We start from the raw sequence: 23,407 nt of genomic DNA, 5'->3' as shown, positions 1-23,407 counted from the left end.
CTTTGATGATGATCATTAGGAAAACTGTCTGCTGCCCTAACTTTGGAATGGCAGTATATTTCAGTAAGGAAACAAATCTGCTTGCTGTGTGTGCTTGGACATATCTGCTGTCAAAATTAAACTCAAAACTAAACTCAAAACAATATCCAATTAAAAAATAAATCAACATTGCAGAATCATTCTAGAATGAGCTTTTGTCATCCTTATATCACCATGCTGTGACATTCAGACAGTGGACTGTCAAAGCTATCCTTTTGGTTTGAAGGTGGTGTCTCATGTCTTAGTCTATCCTGGATCTTCCTTCTGATCTTCTCCTTTCACCTGCCCAGTGCTGGGACTGTAGGTACCAGTTCTCTAAAGCAATCTTAACAATACTGTGATATATGTCAAATTTTTAATGCCTAGGCTTTAATTAAAAATTTATAGTATATATATGAACATTTTCTATACATAAACTTACCAATAATTTAAAATTAATTACTGCAAATTTCAAATGACCTTCAGTTTTACTTGCTGTGAAATTTTTCACATTATCAATGGTGCCTTTAGAAATTATGAAATTACATATTGTATCTCACACATGGTAGAGAGATACAACTATATCCTCTAGTCTTAATTATAGGAAAAGTATAGACAAGTATAAGGCTTGGCTTTATTGTTTTATAAATGAACCAGTAAAGTTCATGTCAGTGAAATGAGCATACACTTTTCATAAATTAAAATAAATCTCACATGGTAAAGTACCCGTATTCAAAATTAATTTAATTACATGTTTAAAGTTTAATTATATTTAATTAAGCATTTAAGTTTAATATGAAATAAATGAATTATCAGTTAACTATTATGAAATGAGATACTGCCTTGGTAATTAAAATCTATAAATTTTCCTATTCTGTGTAAAACTGCTAGCTTTCAAAAAACATTCCAGCAATTATATGTTTTAAAGACCATTTGACTACATCCTCATAGTTCATTGAAGTATAGATTTTAGGCCCTTCAGCTTGGTTAGCTGCACATTTCCAGCAACGTGAAGGTTTTACAAACATGGTTTTGGATGTTACCTTAGTGTAGTGGTTGTTGTGACCCTTTAATACAGTTCCTCGGTTGTGATTACCCCCTAACCACAAGATTATTTTCTTTGCTTCTTCCTAACTATAATTTTACTACTGTTATGAACCATAATCTAAATAGCTGATATGCATAGTATCTGATATACAACCCCTGCAAAAAGGTCATTTAACCCCAAAAGGGGTCATGACCCACAGGGTGAGAATCACTGCCTTTAGTGACTTACAACTTACAACAACAGTAAGGTTACCTAGCGCCTCTGTCCTCTAGTTCCCATAAACTATGCTAATACTATTTAGCTCAAAAGGCTGTTGGTAAAATTAAATGAATAGACTAAGGTCAAATTTCTGGACAGTACCCCTCCTGAAAGGCATTTGACTAAAGTTAACTTCTTCCTTCCTCTCTTTACCTGAATAAATGCATAAAAACCTCATGTTTTCTGGCATAAAAAAATGTTTGCTCCTTAAAATAAATGTCAATTTAAATGATAAATGGTTTTTGTTTAGTCACACTATCCTTTATACATGCTTTATTTAATTTTGTGGTGCTAAGGGTTGAATTGATGCTAAGTAAGTAGTCTCCAAGTGGATGGTGGCCCCAGCTCACAGTTTACATTGATATGGCTGAGCATTCTGTGAACAAGACAGTAAGAGTTACTGCCATCACAGAATTCTAAGTTAGAAAGAACTGAATGCAGGTATTAAAAGTTTTTGCTCACATGCTTATGTGTGCGTGCGTGTGTGCGTGTGTGTGTGTGTGTGTGTGTGTGTGTGTGTGTGTGTGCTTAGTTCAATAGGCAAAGTTGGGAACTATTATTAATTGACAAAATGATTCAAAATTAACAGTAACAAAAGTAATATGGTTAAATGTGTGGTACTTCTGTTTCTTAGCCCCAACTTTTTCATGAGGGTACTGACTTCACTGAAGTCAAGGAGAGGATCCCGAGAGCACAACAGGATGAAGCCAGAACCAGAAACAAGCTTTTATTCCTTCATTAGTACGCTTTGTTTACAACAAAACAATGAAAAGGAGAGACACCAAAGCTTTCAAAAGGAATGAAGCACAAAGAGATCCAACATGTTATTCCTGGATCCACAGTTCAGCTGGGACCCTGCTAGATCTGAGTATGTCAATATCTTCTGGAAAACAGAAATATTTGCTTATAACTTAAGAATGACAGAAGGTAATAAATATAAAATGTATAGCAGTGTGCCCAAAACATAGTAGTCATTCTTTACACTAAAACAGTGCCCATGTGCCATTTTATGCCTCTGACTATAGAGTAGAGAACCTGTTAATAAAGTGAAAGAGTTCTGAAAAAGACTTAAGTTGAATAGTGTTGACTAAAGGTTCAGGGATTATTTCTAGAACAGATACAAAACATTTAAGTCATTTAATTTCACAACTCCCTGCCTATAAACTCTTAAATAATTAAAAATGATTTGATAGTGCTAAAGAAAACACAGGCTACAATCTGTTCATTAGCTTACTGTGGTAAGGACTGAAAGTGAATCTTCTTAGTATCTCACACATTATTTAATAATAAGTCTGTAACTTTCAGAATTCTGCTTTAATAAATTTTTGTCACTATAAACAGGTTAGTTTGTTTAAAAAACTCTCCACTGTAAAATTCTAACTCTAACCTATCTTGCCATCTAAAAATCACAGAGTATTTTAATTTCAGCATCACTAAAACTTATAATGTTTTAATATAAATGGAATATCAAACAGAGAGAAACATAGTTTGGTGTCAAGAGTGCTTGCCTTGCATACAAGCCCCAGCATCGCATAAACCCAGGTATAGTGGCATACACCATTAACTGGCATTCTGGACTTAGTACTAGGAAGATCATCAGAAACTTCAAGGTCATAATTGGGCACATAGTTTGAATTCAGACAGGAGTCAGTATTAAAAAAAAGAAAAAAGTAAAAGCATACACTTGTGTACCCTTTAAAAGATCACCTACTAAATATACTAGAGAGCAGCAGTTCTCTACACATTTTCCTGGGATTAATTACATCAAAGAATTTATGAGATGTATTTGGATTATGGGGTGAAGTCCTGATTAAGAATTGTTTCCCATGTCCTGGAAAGTAAAATCAGATGAAATTGTAACTAGTTTGGTACCCAAATCTATCACATTATAAACCAATAGGTAGTTTACAGAACCAGAAAGAAAGAAAAAGAACATATAATAGGATATTACAAAATACATATGTAATTTCTTACGTATTTGTAGAAAACTTGCATTATTGATATTTGAAATCTTCAAAAATGAGGTAAAAATGCAATCTACTGATATCTGAAGTCCGAAGTTGCTGTTACATGAGCCGCTGACTTACCAGGATTCTCCCTTATGATCTGAAGTTATGTGTTCTTTAAGGAAGAATCCATGCCATTTTGAATTCCCCAGCAGCTCCGGAGGAATCCTTTTTGATATATCATAATAGTGACCAAATCGTGAAGATGACACTGGTCCAGCCTGCTGGAAAATCATGCTGGTTATTAAAATAACATTATTTTACCCTATAATTTCTTTGACTAACATCAAGTTAATAAGGAAAAACTGATATACATATACTTACTGAATTTAAAGACCCATACAATAGCTTTTATTAGCCAAATTATGTACAATGAGGAATTAAACTTTCTACTCTCAAGTTTTCTTCACTGTTAATGATGAATAAGTTTATAATAATTCATATACCTCTCTCATTTTAAAACTATTCAGTACATCTCTTTTTCTAAGTCAAAATTTTAATATACATAATTTTTAATTCATACATTAAAATGACAAATCGAATAAGGACATGTGAGAACTAAGTGAAGTTAGGCCAAATTAATTTATTGGTTGGAAGCCCCAAAAGAAATCAAGTATTTAGATGTGTTTAACCAAGCATAATATTGAAACTAAATGTTCATGTACAATATACCTTATTAACTTAAATGGAGCTGACGGTATAAAATGTATCAGAGTCCAGACCAATCCAGGCATGTGTGAGAGTGAGAGGGTGTGTGAGTTATGGAGGCCATCAGACACTTGGCATGATCATTAGTTCACGATTTTACATTCTTTATTAACAGTTTCTTCAAGAAACCATCTTTCTCTTAGGAAACTAATAGCTATTGACACTGAATTTATTTACATCTGTGAGCAAAAATCTATTAACTATTGTTTTGAATGGAACCTAGGCTGATACTAATGAATACATCCTCTGCCCCCATATCCTTCTACATAAAGTTGAATTATTAACAAATTCCATCTGGCAGCAGCTTCCCATAAAAGCTCTGGTCTAATGTTTACTGTGATCACTCCTGAGTGCTAAGAAACTGACAAATGTGGGGATGCTCAATCAAAACAAATAGTTTCTGCATAAACGTGAGAACTCTTAGGAGGTTCTTATCTTACAGAATGACAATTTTTTAATTTAGTTAAACATACATTTGCTTGACACTAGCTATTTGCATTTAAGATTTCAATGATTCATATTCCTAAATTAAATGCCTATAAACACCAAATTATACAGTCAAATGAAATAAAACATCCTGAAATCTAATAGAAGCATTTTTCTTAGACTGAGTCTGTGGGTGTGACATTTATTTTCTAAATAAAATGAATGTGCATCTCTCTATAAGGTACTATTTATTTTCATTAATGAAAGACATCTATTAGTTGGCTTCAATACAATCTTTTCAATGCATAATAATATGTGCAGAATTATGGTTCCTAAGACATTCTCCATTTATTATGAAAAGTATTGACAAATAAATTATATGACATTAAAATAAGTTTCTTAAAAATACGGTATAAAGGTTTTTAAATGTAAAGTTATTAGTCTAAAGCAATTTAAACAAGGTCTGTTCTTTGGCCTATAATTGATTCTTTATCCGGATTATAGTTCAGAATGTTTTTACTGCAATCTCTGTGAGAGCTCATCTTTTTATTGTGTAAGTCCAAGCCCTCTTAATGTTTCAGAAAGGCCTTGACTAACTGAACTTTGATCTGATGTCTTCATTGAGAAAAACACCAGGTTGCCCATTTCAGATGCAAATCCCCCTAAGGCCCAATAGAATTTAGTAAAGACAGCAAAAAAGAAGAAACCAGAAGTTTCCAGGATCCTCTTTGGGAATCCTGGGGCACACTGGTGTCCTTAATCCATGCACTAGCATGGATTAAGGTAGGTGATAACCTTTCCTGATTCAAAAGAATAAGCTGAGTGCCTACAAACTGGGTGGAGACTAGGATTTGGCTATAATAAAACACCATGCAATAAAAGCTTGGTCTATGTCAGAAGCCTCTGAAAAGGCCTCAATGTACCACATTCCCAGGCCTGGTAGGGAAGCTTGCAAAAGCCTACCTGAATCAAATAAGCATGAATAATCTATTTTAGCAGACTGACCATGGGGAGAGAGAAAGAAAGAGAGACTTTTCACTTCTTTTAAGTTTGAGTTAATAAATTTATTAGTGGATTGAAGGTTCTTGAAGTCCCCTGCACTCACAGAAATACACCAAATTACCAAAAAGCAAGGTATGCTTTTTAAGTTGCCGTCACTATTAATGCTTTTAATTATAATATTAGTGTGACAGAATTCCAAGATTTTGGATGAATCAAGGCAGAAAATTGATTTCATGCTGTGACAGTTTACATACAGAACACAAAAAATTTATTAAAATATAAAAATAAAACTGGAAAGTTTTATATTATTGTTATTAATTTATTTAGATATTAAGACCAGCAAAAATATTGGTAAGGTAGACCCAAGGTTTTCATTAATGATGAAATATTTCAATCTTTGAATAAAATGAAAACAAGACAAATATATTTTTAGAGGATAAAAAGTTTTACAAAGTTTTCTATCCAAGACATATAATATCAGCATACAGTCAGATTTCTGAAATACTGAAATCTTTTGAGACCAATTTCTTTTGAAAATAGAAGCTTATTGTTGCTACTCTAACAGTGTTTATCTATAAAATTATCATTGTCATAAAAATTAAATTGCATTTTATATTAACCTATCATAAAAAAGCAGTTCATTTATTTTATGTGCTAAGAATATGTTGCTTTAATTTTAGATATGGCAAGTTTTATTGCACATCCATAAACTACCTTTAACTTTACTAAACTGGGAACAGAAAAATAGAAGTTAGAAGTTAGTTTTTACTGTGCTAAAAAATGGAATCTGATGGGAGTTGAGGAGGCAAGCTAGGTAACAAAACAACAGCACACTCCACCACCACCACACTGTCTCCAGTGTGTTAGGAAGCAGCCAACTGCAGAGGAAACACATGAATAGTCTACATAAGCTGTGTCTCTCCATTGTTAGCAAGTCTTGCTACTGAGAGTCCAGCATAATGGACAGCAAGAATCCAACCACTAACTAAACCGCACAGAGCCTCAGCTCAATTGCTAGAACTGGGCTAATCATGATTTTTATTATGATCTCAAAATAATCTATGCAATATCGACAACTAATGTTTTATAAATTTGAACATAATATAAATATCATTAGAGAATCAGGAAATTTATCATTGTCCTTTACAATTCCATTGCCTTACTGAAAAAATTGGTTGCACACTGACATATTCACAAATCTACCAGAACTGCCGTGGCTAAACCACTAATTATAACAAGAATCCGATATGCTGCCACAAATGGCTGGACTGACACTAGAGTTCTCCGGTTCTGAAGTGAAATCCACAATGCACTGTAGGCCAGCAATCTGTAGGGTGAGGAGTGCAGTGTGTATTAATAGTCAAGGAGAGGACAAGTCCACATAAATCATTAGAAAATCTAAATCATCAGTGAGACAGGAAGGATTCTTAAAACTAAATATTCTTTAGATTGAGTAAAACGTTTATGCATTACTAAGTGCTTAACTTCTGTATCCACATCTGTGTAATTTTTCATATTCCCCAAGTAGACCAGGACTACACTTGATAGATTTGGTAAGAATTTACATTAAGGGCATCTCTGATGACTAATATGTCTCATTTAGGATTACTTTTACTTTTTACTCTTAAACCTAAACAGTGAAATTGCAATTTGTTCAAGGAAATATAGAAAGCTAAATGTTTTTGTTTTATTTTCAAACTTGGAATTGCAAAGAAATGCCTAGACTTAGAGAAAAGTTGACAACAAGTGCTGGACAGGATCACAGGCAGAAGTCAGTCACTGAATACAAAATTACTGTGAAGGGCCACAACCAAACTTTAAAAAGAAGGAGAGCGAGCAGACAGGATTGTTACTCCTATAACTGGGAGCACACACTTGCAAGCAGGAGCAAACTTAAATCTGAGTACTGACAACAAAGCAAAAAAAAGTAATTACTTATTGTAGTTTTAATGATTAAATTCATTACCATTTAATATACTCATTAATTGATTTTATGAACATACATTACATACCAATAAAGGAAAATATTCTCTTTCTGAGCTCACATCCTAAAATAGACACAAAATAAGCAATGGAATGGATATATGACTTTGTTCTTTAAATAATATCTTGAAGAAAATAAAGTATTACAAGAGAAAGTAATATTTCATGTGCAGTGAAAAGGAAGTCACCGTAGATAATATAGTATTTCAGCAAACTCCCAAGAAAAAATAGAATACTAAATAAATAGGAGAATATTGTAAGTTATAATTTATAAAGAAACAATGAAGGACTCAGCTAAGATGGTGGTTTTGCTTTTGTGTGACTTCTTTTTTTTTTTTTTAAAGATTTATTTATTTATTATGTATACAACATTCTGCCTCGATGTATGCCCGCACGCCAGAGGAGGGCGCCAGATCTCAGTACAGATGGTTGTGAGCCACCATGTGGTTGCTGGGAATTGAACTCAGGACCTCTGGAAGAGCAAGCAGCCAGTGCTCTTAAACTCTGAGCCATCCCTCCAGCCCCCTTGTGTGACTTCTTGAGGTGTAAGTTAGGACAGGGGGGCTGAAAAGATGCTGAGTAACCCTGTATGAGCGTGAGGATCGGAGTTAAGATTCCTGCTACCCAACAAAAGCCCAGAAGTGGCGACATGCATCTGTAACCCCTGTCTTAGAGGGCAGCGACTGGCATATCACTGATGTTAACTAGCCACCCATTCAGTTGTGATTTCCAAATTCAGTAAGGGACACTGTCTAAAAAATTAAAGTGGAAATAAATGAAGAAAGCCATGGTGCTGGGCTGGAGTACAGCTCAGTGACGGCTGCTTGCCTAGCAAGTGTGCGGCCTTCAGTGCAGTTTCAGCACTGTAAAAACAGCAGCAGCAGCAGCAACAACAGAAAACAACCAAATATAGACTCGTGACATCAATCCAGGCCTCCACATGTGCACACACACAGACTGAGGTAAGAATGAATATATTCTATCCTTAACAGCAGAAGAGTAGCAGAACATCACAAATGCAAAAAAGGGAGCGTGAAGCCAAATGAGAAGTGTGGAGGAAAGGACACACAATCAAGGTGAGACTAAATAATTCGCACGGAGAAGAAACATACAAGAGAAGCAGCCATTGGCATCCAGCTGTAACCCCTGGTCTATACTCAGCATAGAGTAGGTTAGGTGGCAGCTGACAAGAAAGGGCTGTCCTTTCTTCAGTCAGAGTGCTGGGGGAGACTGGTAGCCAGCGAAAGACTGAGTGGCAGGTGCGTAACCATATCTGTGAACACCCAGGGCAGAGAGACAGGTAGGGCAGCCACAGACGCTGGAGTGGAAGTACTGCACAGCAACCCAATGCTGAAAATATCCACAACCACCCTGGGGTGAATCCAACCAAAGAAGACATTGGAAACACTACCTCTGCCAGGGTCTATACAGTACTATGGAAACTCAATAAGTGTGTCGAACCCAGCAGAGCAGACAGAGGCATTTTCTCAGGCAAGGATACTGTGGCATCTAGAAGGGAAAGAATCAGGATCTAACTGGGAAGAAAACCACCAGCAGCAAAGGTGAGCACATGCATGGGTGTGTCTCTCACAGGGGTCACAGCACAGGGACACAACACGGATCCTCAGCATAACAGACAAGGCTTCAGCAGGCAGGCTTGGGTCTCAGACCAGGAAACCTCACAAGCCTGAGTGTGACACCGAAGATCCTCTGAGCAGTGAATTCACACTAATCCACCTTGTTTGTATTCTTGACACTATGTCTTCTTTCCATTTTGCAGTGGCAGCTACAAAACCCAAATGTTGATGTGAGGAAAACCGTGTGTGTGTGTGTGTGTGTGTGTGTGTGTGTGTGAGAGAGAGAGAGAGAGAGACAGAGAGAGACAGAGAGACAGAGAGAGACAGAGACAGAGACAGAGAGACAGGAAGAAATACTAGCATATGCTATATTTTCTATTTAGTTTATTTTTTAAATGATATTTTTATATTTCAATTGCTCAGCTATTTTGGCTTGGCTCTTGACTGAACAAGCATTTATGACTGTGCAGTTTGTGTACCTAGTTTGTAATACATACTTCCCTTATTTGTATTTGCTCTCCTTTCTCCATTTCTTTTTTTTTTTTTTTAAGAATATTTTTATTTATTATGTATACAATACTCTTCTGCAGGCCAGAAGAGGGCACCAGACCCCATTACAGATGGTTGTGAGCCACCATGTGGTTGCTGGGAATTGAACTCAGGACCTTTGGAAGAGCAGGCAATGCTCTTAACCTCTGAGCCATCTCTCCAGCCCCTCCTTTCTCCATTTCATTTCACTTTTTAACCTCTCAGATCTGAAGACCCCCATACCACCTGAAGTACGTCTGCCTGAACGTAATCAGGATATAACTGAAGGACCTGGTATCTTTTACTATTCATTGACATTGAAATTGTCAAATAATTCTTGGTTATTATAGATAGTTTTGTCCTAAATAGTACAAGGAACATAACCCAAGCAAAGACAATGTACCAAGAAGACTCACATAAAATAAAAAGAAACTGGAGGACACAATCATTCCAAAAGATGTACAAAACACATCAACAAAACCCACAAATGAGAAAGCAAGTCAATAAGCTTCTATAAGCTCATGGCTCCCCAGCATCTGAAATAAAAAACACGAGATGGCTCAAGTATCAGAAAAGAGTTTCAGAATCCCACTTTCAAAAAGAGTAAAGGACCCACAGAGGAGTCAAACAATCAGATGAATAAAGCAAGGAAATAAGCTAAGAACTTGGGTAAGAGCATTAGCAAAGTAGATGAAAAGAGCGGCAACAGGGAAGAGAAATTTAAATAAGAAACAGAGGAAAACGTAAGGAAACTGAGATTCTGAAATCAACCAAACAGAAATGCTAGAAATACATGGTAAAGGACCCAACTTAAATAGGCAGTGGAAGCTAGGTGGTGGTGGTACAAGCCTTTAATCCCAGCACTCGAGAGGCAAAGGCAGGTGGATCTCTGTGTTCCAGGCTGGCCTGGTCTACAAGAGCTAGTTCCAGGACAGCTAGGGCTGTTACACAGAGAAACCCTGTCTCAGAAAAACCAACCAACCAACCAACCAACCAACCAACCAACCAACCAACCAACCAACCAAACGGCAGTGGAAAGCATTATCATCCAACAAACAAGATCAAGCAAAAGCATGAATATCAGCAATAAGGGCTATGGTAAAGATAATATCACATTCAATAAAGGAAAGAATGAGAGACCAAACCCAAGAAACCACAGCACAGAAGAAGGAGCTGAGATTAAAAATGGTATGAGCTGTTCAACAGCAACACAGTAAAATATGAGAGAAAGAAATTGAGATTCAAACACAAGGCATTTAGAACCCCAAATAGACACAACCAGAGAGCTTTAACCACAGTTATGATGTCAAAAATACAAAGCAAAAGAAATATTATCAGGGTCAGAGAGATGGCTCCGAGGGTGAAGACATTTGCTGCCATGTCTGATGATTTGAGTTTCACCCCTAGGTCTCACATGCTAGGAAGATAATCAATAATCCCAAGAGATGTGCTCTGACCTCCATACACAGACCATGACACAGACACACACTCACTCACGAGTTAAATAATTAATATGTTTAAAAAAGAAACAACAATAAAAGCTATAAATCTAGAATATGAACACACAAGGCAAACACAGCAAAATAACACCATATTTCTCACCAATAACTCTAATGTGTAAGGAAAACACAGAGCTATATTTCAGGTGAAGAAAATAAGTATCAACCAAGACTGTTCCATCCAGCAAAGCTATTTCTAAAGCTTGATCTAGGAACAGAAATATTTCAAGACAAGCACAAATGAAGGCAGTTTATGATCACTAAGCCACCAGTACAGGTGGTACTCAAAGGAAGACCACATATAGAGGAAGGAAGAGTTTAATTATGATTATCACAGGAAAGAATAAATTTCATGAGAGAAAAATGAACAAGAGACAAGTAGGAGAATATCAAAATGCCCAATACCAAAAATAAAAGAAAATAAAAAGGAAAAAGCACATTTTGGTAGTTTGAATGAGAAGTGGTCTCCAAAGACAAATTTAAACTACCAAACTTTAAGTGGGAAGACAGAAAATATACTAACACACGCACACGCACACCTACCTCTTAAAACAAATAATTTAATCAACTAGAAAAATAATTAACAAAATTATAGGAATTAGAAAACCTATCTCAATAATAATAATAATAGTCACTTTAAAAGGCCTCAATTAAGCCAGGCGGTGGTGGCACACGCCTTTAATCCCAGCACTTGGGAGGCAGAGGGAGGCGGATCTCTGTGAGTTTGAGGCCATCATGGTACAACAGTATTATTTATTTCATAAAAGAAATAGTAACCCTACATGTATCAACATGGTGATTGGTAAGCTTCCAAACACTGTGACTGTAAATTTCACATTGGTTATTTCTATACTTATTATTTATATTAGTAACCTTCTTTGGATGTGTGCTGTGAATTGTTAACAAAAGAAATTTTTGTTATAGTGTATTAAAAACATCAATGACTTAAACAGAATTTGTTAGAAATTTAATGGGTTTACCATTTAAGAAATAAATTCACTGTTTTTTTTTTTTTTTAAAGAGCTAGCTCCAGGACAGGCTCCAAAGCTACAGGGAAACCCTGTCTCAAAATAATAATAATAATAATAATAATAATAATGATGATTAATAGATGCAGGTATCTAGCTGGATTGAAAAAACATCCAACTGTCAATTCTGTTAAGAAACATACTTCACTGGTAAAGAACAGAGGAAAAAGTTGAAATCGACATATCCAATGACTGGAACCTGAAAGCATGCTGGTCAGATATTTAAACCCAAATTAGTGAGATGGACATAGATAGCCACATTGGTGCACAGAGATAACCCAACAGTTGAAGAACACTGACTGCTCTTCCAGAGGACCCAGGTTCAGTTCCCAGCAACCACATGGCAGCTTATAACCTTCTTTAACTCAGTTTGAGGGGATTCTACAGCCCTCTTCTAGCCTTTATGGTTACCAGTCATGCATATGATATACAGGCATACACAGAAGCAAAACATCCATTCACATAAAAATTAAGTAAATAAAAAACTCAAAAGCCATATTAATACATAGGACAATTCATCAAGAAGATACAAGAAGTCTCATCTGTGATGAAGGTATATGAACAATTAATTAGAAATACTGTGACCTAGGAAATAGGAGGTATTTTTGAGTTTGTTACAGCTCAGAGTTCCCTCAAACAATCTGACATGGTAGAGAAAGTATCTCAGCAGGAGAATATAAAGATAGTCACACTGTTTCCATAGTCATAAAGCTGATAGAAGAATGCCCATGTTCTATGTGCTTTCTCTTTTTTTGTAAGTCCAGGACCTCAGCCTATGGAATGGTACAGTCATATTCAAGTGGGTCTTCTCTGCTCAGCTAAATCTCTTTGGAAGCACAAGTGTGTCTTGATGTGGGATTCCCCTCTGTATGATGTGAATATGTTTTATTACCACTGGTTAATAAAGAAGCTGCTTTAACCTATGGAAGGGCAGAATAAAACTAGGTGAGAAAACCAAATTAAGATATATAGAGAGAGTAGGCAGAGTCAAGGAGACGCCATATAGCTACCGAAGGAGATAGATGCCGGAACCTTACCACTAGGCCATAGCCTTGTGGTGATACACAAATTAATAGAAATGGGTTAATTCAAGATGTAAGAGCTAGCTAGAAATACAGTTGAGTCATTGGCCAAACAGTGATGTAATTAATATAGTTTCTGTGTGATTAAGTGGGTCTGGGAAGACAGGAAATGAATGAGCAGTCTCTGGTTACTGTGTCTCCTGGATGATTCTAAATTCAGTTCAAGCTAACATTGAAAGTTAATCACTATAAATCCAATTGCACTGGATACGTTTATGCTAACTTGACACCAACTAGAGACATCAGAGAGGAGGGAGTTTCAACTGAGGAAAGAGCTCCATAAAATACAGCTGTAAGGCATTTTCTTAACTACTGATCAATGGAGGAGGGCCCAGCCCATTGTGGGTGATGCCATCCCTGGACTGGTGGTCCTGGGTTCTATAAGAAGATAGGCTGAGCAAGGCAGTAAGCAGTACTCCCCCCGCCATGGCCTCTTCATCAGTTCCTACCTCCAGGTACCTGTCCTCACTGCTTTTGATAATAAACTGTTATATAGAACTGTGAGTGAAATAAAACCCTTTAGTCCTCAAGTTGCTTTGGTCATGGTATCTCATCACAAAAGTAACCCTAACTAAGACACCATCTCTTAAAAACTTCACAGCCAAACACATCATTTAAAACTATAATGTTCTGGGCTGGAGAGATGGCTCAGAGGTTAAGAGCAATGATTGCCCTTCCAGACTTCCAAAGGTCCTGAGTTCAATTCCCAGTAACCACATGGTGGCTCACAACCATCTGTTATGAGATCTGATACCCTCTTCTGGCCTGCAGGCATATATGCAGGCAGAATACTGTATACATAATAAATAAATAAATCTTAAAAAAACCCCAAAACTATAATGTTCTACTTCTGGCTCAAGTCTCATGTTTATTGCAAAATACATTTATAATATCTGTAAGAGTTCCAGAATAACAAAGTTCTAAATATTACTCAGAAACTCAATGTCCAAAATTCTTCTAAAATTCCAGACAATCTCTTTAGGAATATCCCAGGGGCTTACTACACAGTCATCCTTGGCTAAACAGCAAGTCCAAGTAGACTCTGGACTACACAGGACACTTGTCACAAAGAAAAAAAGGGAAGGAAGGAGAGAAGGAATGAAGGAGAAAGAAAGATGAAAAAGAAAGATGAGAAAGCAGAGAAAGAAAGGAGAGAAAGAAATATGAGAAAGGAGAGAAAGAAAGGAGAGAAAGGAAAGGTGAGGAGAGAAAGAAAGGAGAGAAAGAAAGGAAAGAGTGTCTAAATTATTCTGTTTGTGCTTGATGAATCAGTAAGCTTCCAATTTAGTGAAAAATGCTATCTCAGAAAGTAAGGTGGAGAGAGGTGGAATACACGCAACATTGGCCTCTATGAACAGACACACACGAAAGAAAACAAGTTCTATCTTGTATACTTCTAAAATACAATGGCACAAAATAATATTCCCATTTCAAAATGAAAAAGTGGATCAAAGCCACAAGACCTAAAATGTAGGAGGGCAAACGAGAGAGGTCCACAGAGTGAAAAGAAGAGCAGCACAAACTCTAGAGGAGTTTACATGCTTACTTGCCTGCATCTGGGGCAGTAACTGGTATCTCCAGGCTATTTTCATGTTAACATCTGCTTCTGGTGTTTTAGGATTATGCATATCTTCAATCTCCTTTTTACCATTATCATCAAGTAGTGGTGCAGGGAGTTCCTAAGAAAACAGAACGACACATTATGACATCAATGTTAAATATGGTAATTTCTTGATCCAAAATGACAGTAATGCTAGAATTTTCCAAGCATTAAACAAACATGGGTGTTATGCAATTGGTTTAAGCATAAACAGAATGATTTAGAGGTTTCCTCCCTCTTTTCTTTCTTCATTTCTGACAAGTGTCCCGTGTAGTTCAGGGCACACTTGAACTTGTTATGTAGTCAAGGATGACTAGGAACCTCTCCCCCGTTTTAATCTCGCAAGTGCTAGGATGACTAGTGCTCACAATCCCGTCCAGTTTATGTGGGGCAGAGGACTGAACTCAGGGATCTGTGGTGCATGCTGGAAAACATTCTACCAATTGAGCTGTATCTCTTGGCCTTAATGTAGACAATTATAAAGCAGAAAAGGGGAATAATGTCAGATATGAAGTTCAATGTTCTTTAGCGAAGTATTATTAAAAAACACTTGGATTTCTATATTAACAAAAATCAATTGTTATTTTAGCAAGAAGCAAAGTTATATACTAAAAAATTATACAGTTAAACAAAGTATGAAATCGGTACTTATGTATATTATTGTTGTGTTAGCCATAAGATAAAATACATCATTGTACAATCTGTTTACTGGTTTTTTAATTCAAGAATTCAAAAAACTTATTTACTGAAATAATGGATGAAGTAACAGTGGAGACTAAAGTCATATATTTTCCCAATATCAAATTGCTGGCTTTTGCACCTGCAAGTTTATTTTACTTTTTAAACAATGAAAATAGAATTTAAAATCTTCTATTAAATATAGAGGTCCGCTCCCTTCTTAATAGAGATGAAGGAGGAGCAGATGGGGAAGGGAGTAAATGGAAAAGGGGAGGGGCCTAGAGAAAAGGAAGGAGGGGAAACTGTTGGTATGTAAAAGGAATAAATATATATTATTTAAATAAAAATTTAAAAAAATGACTAAACCAAAAAATGAAAGCTATAAAAATAGAGATACTGAATTCCAATTTATTATTTTGTAAGGTGACTTACTGAATAGCTATAAAAGAAACTTTAAAATTATTTGTTATGTGTTATAATTAAAAACAACATTTTGTAATGGAGAAAAATATGTCATGATTTTGTTTTTATTTTTTATTAACCAGAATCACAAATGATAAGAATTTACCTTAGCAAATATAATTATATTTAAAGCTTATCTAAATTGCAATTTTTACTTTCAAGGTCAAAAATGCCTTCTTTCCTTTGGGACTAGGAAGGACAGGGTCACATTATGTACTCCATAGCTCAGGCTGGCCTCAAACTCACGATCCTCTCTTCTCTGCCTCAAAACTGATGGGACTACAGACATATACCACAAGGCTCAGCTTATATAATTTAATATGAACTAAAATCAGTACTTTAAAGTCTATAATCCATTGGTTTTTAATCTTTCAAAGTTGTGCAGTTCTTCCAACTGTATAAGCTTTCTGTTACCATGACAACACCTGGACGACACAAGATAAAATGTGGAAGGATTTATTTTGGATTATAGTTTCAGAGACAAAGTCCACAGTCATCTTACTGCATTGTTTCCAGGCCCATTGTTAGACAAAAAAATGTGTAAGAGTGTGGAAGAGGAGAAGTTCCCATCTCAGGATAACAGGATGCAGATACAGACAAGTATAAAAAGGATAAAAAGCCATGATATTCCTGTCAATGGCCAGACCCCAAAGAACAAGGTCCTCTAATTAGTCCCACGTTTCACAATTCCACCATTTCTCAATAGCCCATTCAAAGTCTGAATCTTATAATGGATTAACCCATTGATTATGTCACAGCCTTCATGATCTAATCATCTCTGGAAAGTCCTTACTGCCACGCTCAGTGAGTGATGTGTTGTACAAAACTCCCAGGTGTCTCACTGCAACCAAGTTAACACTAGAGATGAAATATCACAACCACTAGCCAACTTCAGCATATCTTCACCATTCTGTATCCAATGCATATTCGAGAGCCAGTGTCAACTACCAATGTTTCTGTTTCTATGAATTTGGCTCTTCTGGACATTTTATATAGAGTGATACAAAATTTTACATCTGATTTCTTTCACTTAACATGCTTATCTATGTTGTAACATACATCAGGACTTCATTTCTTTTCATCACTAAATATTACATTGTATACAATTACTGAATTTTGTTTACCCATTTGTTGAATCTTTTCTACCTTTGAATGTTATATTACTATGAATATTCAAATGAATTTTATTAATTTCAAATTGAAAGGTGATATACTTGGGTATTTGAAACAATTGTGGCAAACAGTTTTGGTTTTAAGAAATCAGGTAGCTTCACATGACATTGACTTAAATCAATAAACAATGCATTCACTGTTTTGGATAACAATGATATGATGCCTGGCTACAGAACTGGATAGACTCTTACCCCACATGCACTCTGGGAAAATATAATCAGAGTCAAAACAAATACAACTCATTTCACTGGAATCTGGACAAATGTCCTAAACAGAAGCCAGAAGCTGGCATTATTTCTAATGCAGCCGAGGACATGAAATGAGGTTAATGACAGCATATTTTCTTGTCATGCCCATTTAAGAGATATGAGTTCTTGGGCAGGTGGTGACACTCACACTTGTCACAAAAGACCCTTAACACCATGAGCTACTACAGACACCGTGGTGACTGGAGTTTTGACACTGGCTCATGTTTTGTGGAGATGCATTAACTTCCAAAAGGTGCTGTGGCTCTGGCTCTGGCTCTGGCTCTGGCTCTGGCTCTGCACTGCTTCTATCTCTGGAGGCTAATGAAATGGCTGACGGTACCCATTTTACTACAGAGGATATAAATTCACTGGTTTACAAGATTTATTTTTCTATCTGAATTACTAGTCATAGGATAACCCTAACAATTACCTATTTGAAGAAAAAGTAGAATGTTTTCTGAAGTAACCACACAATTTATCATCTGATCAATAATAATCTGTAAGAATTCCATTTATGCTACATTCTCAACAACACTTATTTTCCTTTTTTTAAAAAAGCTATACTAGTATGAATAAAACAGTATTCAGTATAGCTTGAGTTTGAATTGTATTTCATTGATGACAATGATGTTCAGCCTTATATTATGTACTGGGTTTGGACATTGCAAGACTTCCTTTGAACACATGTATCATGTTCTTCCCACCTGCTAGCTTCCTTCCTTTCTTTCTTCCTCCCTCCCTCCCTCCCTTCCTTCCTTCATTTCCTCCCCCTTCTTTCCTTTCTTCCTGATCTTGTTGCTTCCTAGGATGGCCTTGACCTCTCTATTCTACTTCATCCTCACGAGAGCTGGAATGATAGACATTATCCTGGTTTTTTACTTATCTTTTGCTGCTGGGGATTGTAGATGTGCCTTGCACAGAAGACAAGCTCTCTGGCACTGAACTGAATGCCATTTCTTTTTTGGTTGTTTTTTTTTTGATATTTAGTAGTGATAAATTTCAGGACTGTAGTTAATTTCTTAATGTAGACTTTTAGATTTTATATTTAGATCTTTGATACCTTTCAACTGATTTTTAATTTTATTTTATTCTATATGTGTATGAATGTTTTGTCTGCACAGTCCTTTGTGCCACTGCATGCCTGGTGCCTGTAGAGACCAGAAGAGGACATCAGAGCTTCTGAAAATGAAGTTATGAGCCATCATGTGGATGCTGAGAATCAAAGATGGAGCCTCTGAAGCAGCAGCCAATGCTCTCAACTGTTGAGCCATCTTTCTAGCCCCTCAAATCAATTTTATACATGATTTGAGATAGGAGTTCTTACATTATTACAAGACTAAATTATTATTATTAAAACTATTATTACGTATCAACCATGCAGTAAATTGTAGTCTAGGTTTTGAGGGTATAACAATAAACTTAGGAACAATAAGAGAACACACACATAGTGCTTAGCTTATTGCAGACTCTTTTCTAAGTGTTGTAGACACTTTAATTCATTGTTATATCAAGCTTAGGAAGTATTATTACTACATCCCTTTGTGGTGGTCTGAATGAGACATACCCACCATAGGCTTACCTAAACATCTGTTCCCTAGCTGGCAGTGCTGTTTGGGGAGGTTTGTAGGTGTGGCATTGCTGGAAGAAGTACATCATTGGGGGCAGGCTCTGAGATTTCCAAAGCCTTAGGGCGTGCCCAGTGTGCTCTCTCGCTACATATGCTTGTGGTTTAAGATATAAGCTTGCAGCATCCCACTCTAATGTCATGTCTTTCTGGCCATTACAAACTCTTAACTCTAAGCACTTGTGAACTAGTCCATTTATGACTCATGATATCTCTAACATTCTTCTAATCTTTTATGAAACTCTAGTTTGTGAATCTTGTTATTCAATACAATTCTTCAACATTTCGTCTCCGAGTCCATAAAAGGAACACCCAGGAAAGACGATGAATATAGTATTAAAAAATGTTCCATTGGTATTTTTCTTTGAGGAAATCAATAAAGTATCTAGATTAAAATCTGGGTGCAAAAGTGAAACATCTTTTAAGAAACAGAATATTTCCCAGACCCCGAGTGTTTAAGTGCTTGCCAAAGATCTACTTTTTAATTTTAAGTTTTGAGCATGATCAGGGCGTGGATACAGGTCTTCTGCTTTCTGCCATTCTTTTCTCTACTATGCCACACTTCTAAGAACATTTCCAACTGACTCTGGGACTGCCATACCCGTAAATTCTAGTTATTAGTGACTAATATTTATGTTGAATTAGTAGAGCTAAATTTTAATGTCTCTCTAATAAAGTAAATCATGGTATCATCAGTGTTCTGAATGACAGAAAGGAGAGAATTGTGAAAAGTGTATACAATAGAAAAAAACCACAGATGTCAGTGACTGCTGGTCAGAGGATGGAAAACAGTATTCTAGATGAGAAGTTTGTTAATGTGTTCATCTTCTCTTCAGACATGCAAATGTGGCATTTAAAACAAGAGTAGGAAGAATTTCAGTACAAATTAATATGAAACTGGAAATAAAAAGACATATTCTAGCCTAGTTTACTGGACTCTTTCTCATTTCTCTGTAGTGGCACAAAAATCAACGATTCAACTTCAGACTAAGCGCATCTGAGTTCAGAGTATATGTGTTGTGGGTGAGCAAAACTTTTAGTCAGAGCATGAAACAAAATTAGAGAAAAATTTAAAGTAAGCACTAAAACTAAGAATAATCAGCAGTATAAAGTCTTGTGAAATACATCCTTAGGCTATAATTTTGACTCCAAATCATCAATTTATGCTATAAATCTAAAGAAAGGAAATTCATTGTATCTGAAGCATCTGCTTGATTTCAATATTACTATTCATAATTTGATTAAAAAATCTCTTATTGAATTGATGAACTGATTGGTTGGGGGAATGAAGAAATGTTCTTGTACTTTAGTCTTCAGATATTTAAAAATTTATCAAGGGAGCTGGGTGGTCGTGGCGCAAGCCTTTAATCCCAGCACATGGGAGGCAGAGGCGGGAGGATCTCTGTGAGTTCGAGGCCAGCCTGGTCTACAAGAGCTAGTTCCAGGATAGGCTCCAAAGCTACAGAGAAACCTTGTCTCGAAAAACAAACAAACAAACAAAAATTTATCAAGGAAACATTTGCATTTAACATGTATTTTAGAAGCTAAAATAATTGTAGAGTATGCCAACAATGTCTGCCCACTGTGTGATTCATTAACTACTTCACAGATGATCACTTTTAGAATTTTCAGCATTTCTTACAAAAATTGATTATACTATTTTGTCAGATTTCCATTTCAACAGAATAACAAGAATAAAGTTCTTTAAAATCAATTACTACAGCTATCCACCACAGATGAGGGTCTACTTCCATACCTTTGAAAACTTCCATTTTTAAATGTCTAACCACAGAACCAACAGACACACTGAATAATTTGTTGTTATAGTCTCCTTTCCTGAAAGAAAAGGCATCACCATCATCATTATCATCATCATCATCATTATCATCATCATCATCATTATCAGTATTATTTTCCTTACTGTTTTGCTTACAGGTCTCCTGGCAGTATCAAGTGTCAGAAATGAGCGAAAAGAAGTAGACTTCATAAGTTTTGTAAAAAAGATAGAATAAAATGAATAAAATCTTCCTGTTGTGGAATAATTGATTTTACACTGACAGTTTAATAAAAAAGCTGAATGGCCAATAGTTAGGCAGGATTTGGGGGGCAGAGAGGACACTGGGAAGAAGGACAGAGATGCAGGAGAAGCCAGCCAGACGCAGATCAAGTAGGTCACACAAAATGGGATAGAAGGGCTGGAAAGATGGCTCAGAGGTTAAGAGCACTGGCTGCTCTTCAAGAGGTTCTGAGTTCAACTCCTAGCAACCACATGGTGGCTCACAACCATCTGGTGCCCTCTTCTGGTGTGCAGGTACATGCAGGCAGAATGCTGTATACATAATCAATAAATAAATCTTAAAAAAATAGGATAGAAGTCACAGGTTAAATGTAGTATAATAAAAATATAGATTAATTTAGGTTATAAAAGCTAGTTAGAAACAAGCCTCAACTATTGGTTTCATCATTAATAATAAGTCTCTGTGTGATAATTTGGGAGCTAGCTGGTGGAACAGAGAAAGGCTGAGTTATAAATGGCATCAAATGTCTGGCCATGTATATCCACAGAAGATCTGAGAAAGCTTGAAAATAGGTTCTAAAAACACAAAAATGGAGCCAAAGTAGTTTCCATGTCTCGAGTCTCTCATGCCAGCTGTGGTACATAGACATGTCTTTCAGCAGCTGTCTGCATTCTTGAGCCACCAGTGTGCCATGACATAAGCCGAGTGGTGGGCTTAAGGTTTTGTTCATGTAGACAAAAGGTTACAGATTTGCAGCAAAGCAGGTTCAGATGGAAATAAAACAAAACAAAACCTCTTAAACAGGTTACAATGTGTTTAACAGAAAAAAAGCTTAAAAATAATGAAGTAAAGCCTTTAAAGAGAGATTAAAGTTTTTTTTTTTTTTTTTTTTTTTAAAAAAAAAACACCCATGCAAAGATGGAAATACACAGGGAGTCTGGATCCTGTATGGTATCTTGTTAACTTTGAATTTTTTAAATGTTAATGTACAAAAACAAGGCTAATGAGAGACATTGGATTATGGAAACTATTAAATTAAACCAATGTATATATATTTTAAATGTCTTAACTTCAAAATGTAAGTTGAATAATGGTGTTGCATTGGGGAAGAGGTTATGCTTTTGTTTCCACAGGAAAAAAAGGGTGGGGATTACTTCCAGATTAATAGAAATCAGATTTGTCTGGGGAAGATCTCCTGAGTATTTTGACTACAGAAATGGGGAAGGAAGTCAGAAAAGACTACAGTATAGGTGGGGTGAAGCTGATCCCTTGACATGTGAACAGCTGGGAGAGGAGATGAGACATGATAAATCTTGTTGGCTACAAAGTCCTCATGACTTAATATTATATGTCATCCTTTTATATGGCATGCATAGAGATTTAAGTTATGAATTGATTATACAGTTCAAATGGACATATAAAGCTGACAGATGTCTTTTGCCTGCTGAAATACAAATCAAAAGTAAATCATCTTTAACTGACTTGTACATGCCAAACATTACATATTTGTTTAATGTAGGTGTATGTATGTTATCTTTAAAAGTTTATGTGTTTACCGACCAATGGGATATCAATAAAAACAGGTGGCCCAGGTGATCCAACGTCTCAGAGTGCCTCTGTTCAGTTTCCTGAGACTTCTGCATCCAGAACAGCTTCAGTGCCACAGGCTGAGATGGTTAAGCCTCACAGATTACACCAGCCAGAACTTCAGATAAGACTTACACTTTCCCATTGCACAGAGACTGGACAACAACTTGACCATTATCCCAATTTTTCCAAGGTCTCTTAAGATGCCAGCATCCCCAGACAACAGGAATCAGTTTAAAAGACATGATATCCATATTTCTAAGAGGTAGGATGGATGACTTTTGGCCACTGAAAGGGCTATAGATGTTTGCCATCATTTGGAGGGGTTAGTTACAAATTGTTATTGGTCCTGGTCAGAAAAAAGCAAAACAAAGGAGTTAGAATCAAGGATCTCTTTCTAAAAGAAAAATATCCTAAAAGAGGATATAGTATAAAAATGATGAGATATGGGGGGATTGTTGAGTCTACCTTAAAACAATAATTAATCTTAAATATTTTACATTGGTATGAATTTTTGTATATTGATACAAATTTATGGTTTTTTGGTTATATTGTATATATGTTTCTCTCTTTAAGATACTGTACCCATACAGCTCATTAATGAAGGTTATATAACGTTTTAGTTTTTAAAAACTATTTAGAATAATAACGAAATATAGGCTAATAGTCATCTGTAACTATCACACATATAGTCATGTTAGGAATATTTTCAAGGTCATACAAAGATATATTTTAGGTAGACAGGTAATCTTCAAATATTTCAAAGACCTACAGAATATGTCATTTAGAATGTTTTAATAACATAAGGCTTTTCCTGACAATGAGACATGTTTGCTCCTGGCATCACCAATCTA

General features: G+C 36.0%; 1 protein-coding gene across 1 annotated transcript in view; it reads right to left on the bottom strand.

Annotated features, from left to right (window-relative positions):
* Nucleotides 1–23,407, bottom strand: part of Elp4 (elongator acetyltransferase complex subunit 4) — a 100,186-nt gene that overhangs the window by 28,548 nt on the left and 48,231 nt on the right. The window contains 2 exon segments of the mRNA XM_038331411.2: nt 3,412–3,551; nt 14,714–14,842. Of these exon segments, the coding sequence (XP_038187339.2) occupies nt 3,412–3,551; nt 14,714–14,842 (269 nt within the window).

This window comes from Arvicola amphibius, chromosome 5 (assembly GCF_903992535.2).
Source record: "Arvicola amphibius chromosome 5, mArvAmp1.2, whole genome shotgun sequence".
Classification (NCBI taxonomy): Eukaryota; Metazoa; Chordata; class Mammalia; order Rodentia; family Cricetidae; genus Arvicola; species Arvicola amphibius.
Note: the sequence above shows the minus strand (reverse complement) of the source record. Positions and strands in the feature narration are given on the sequence as shown.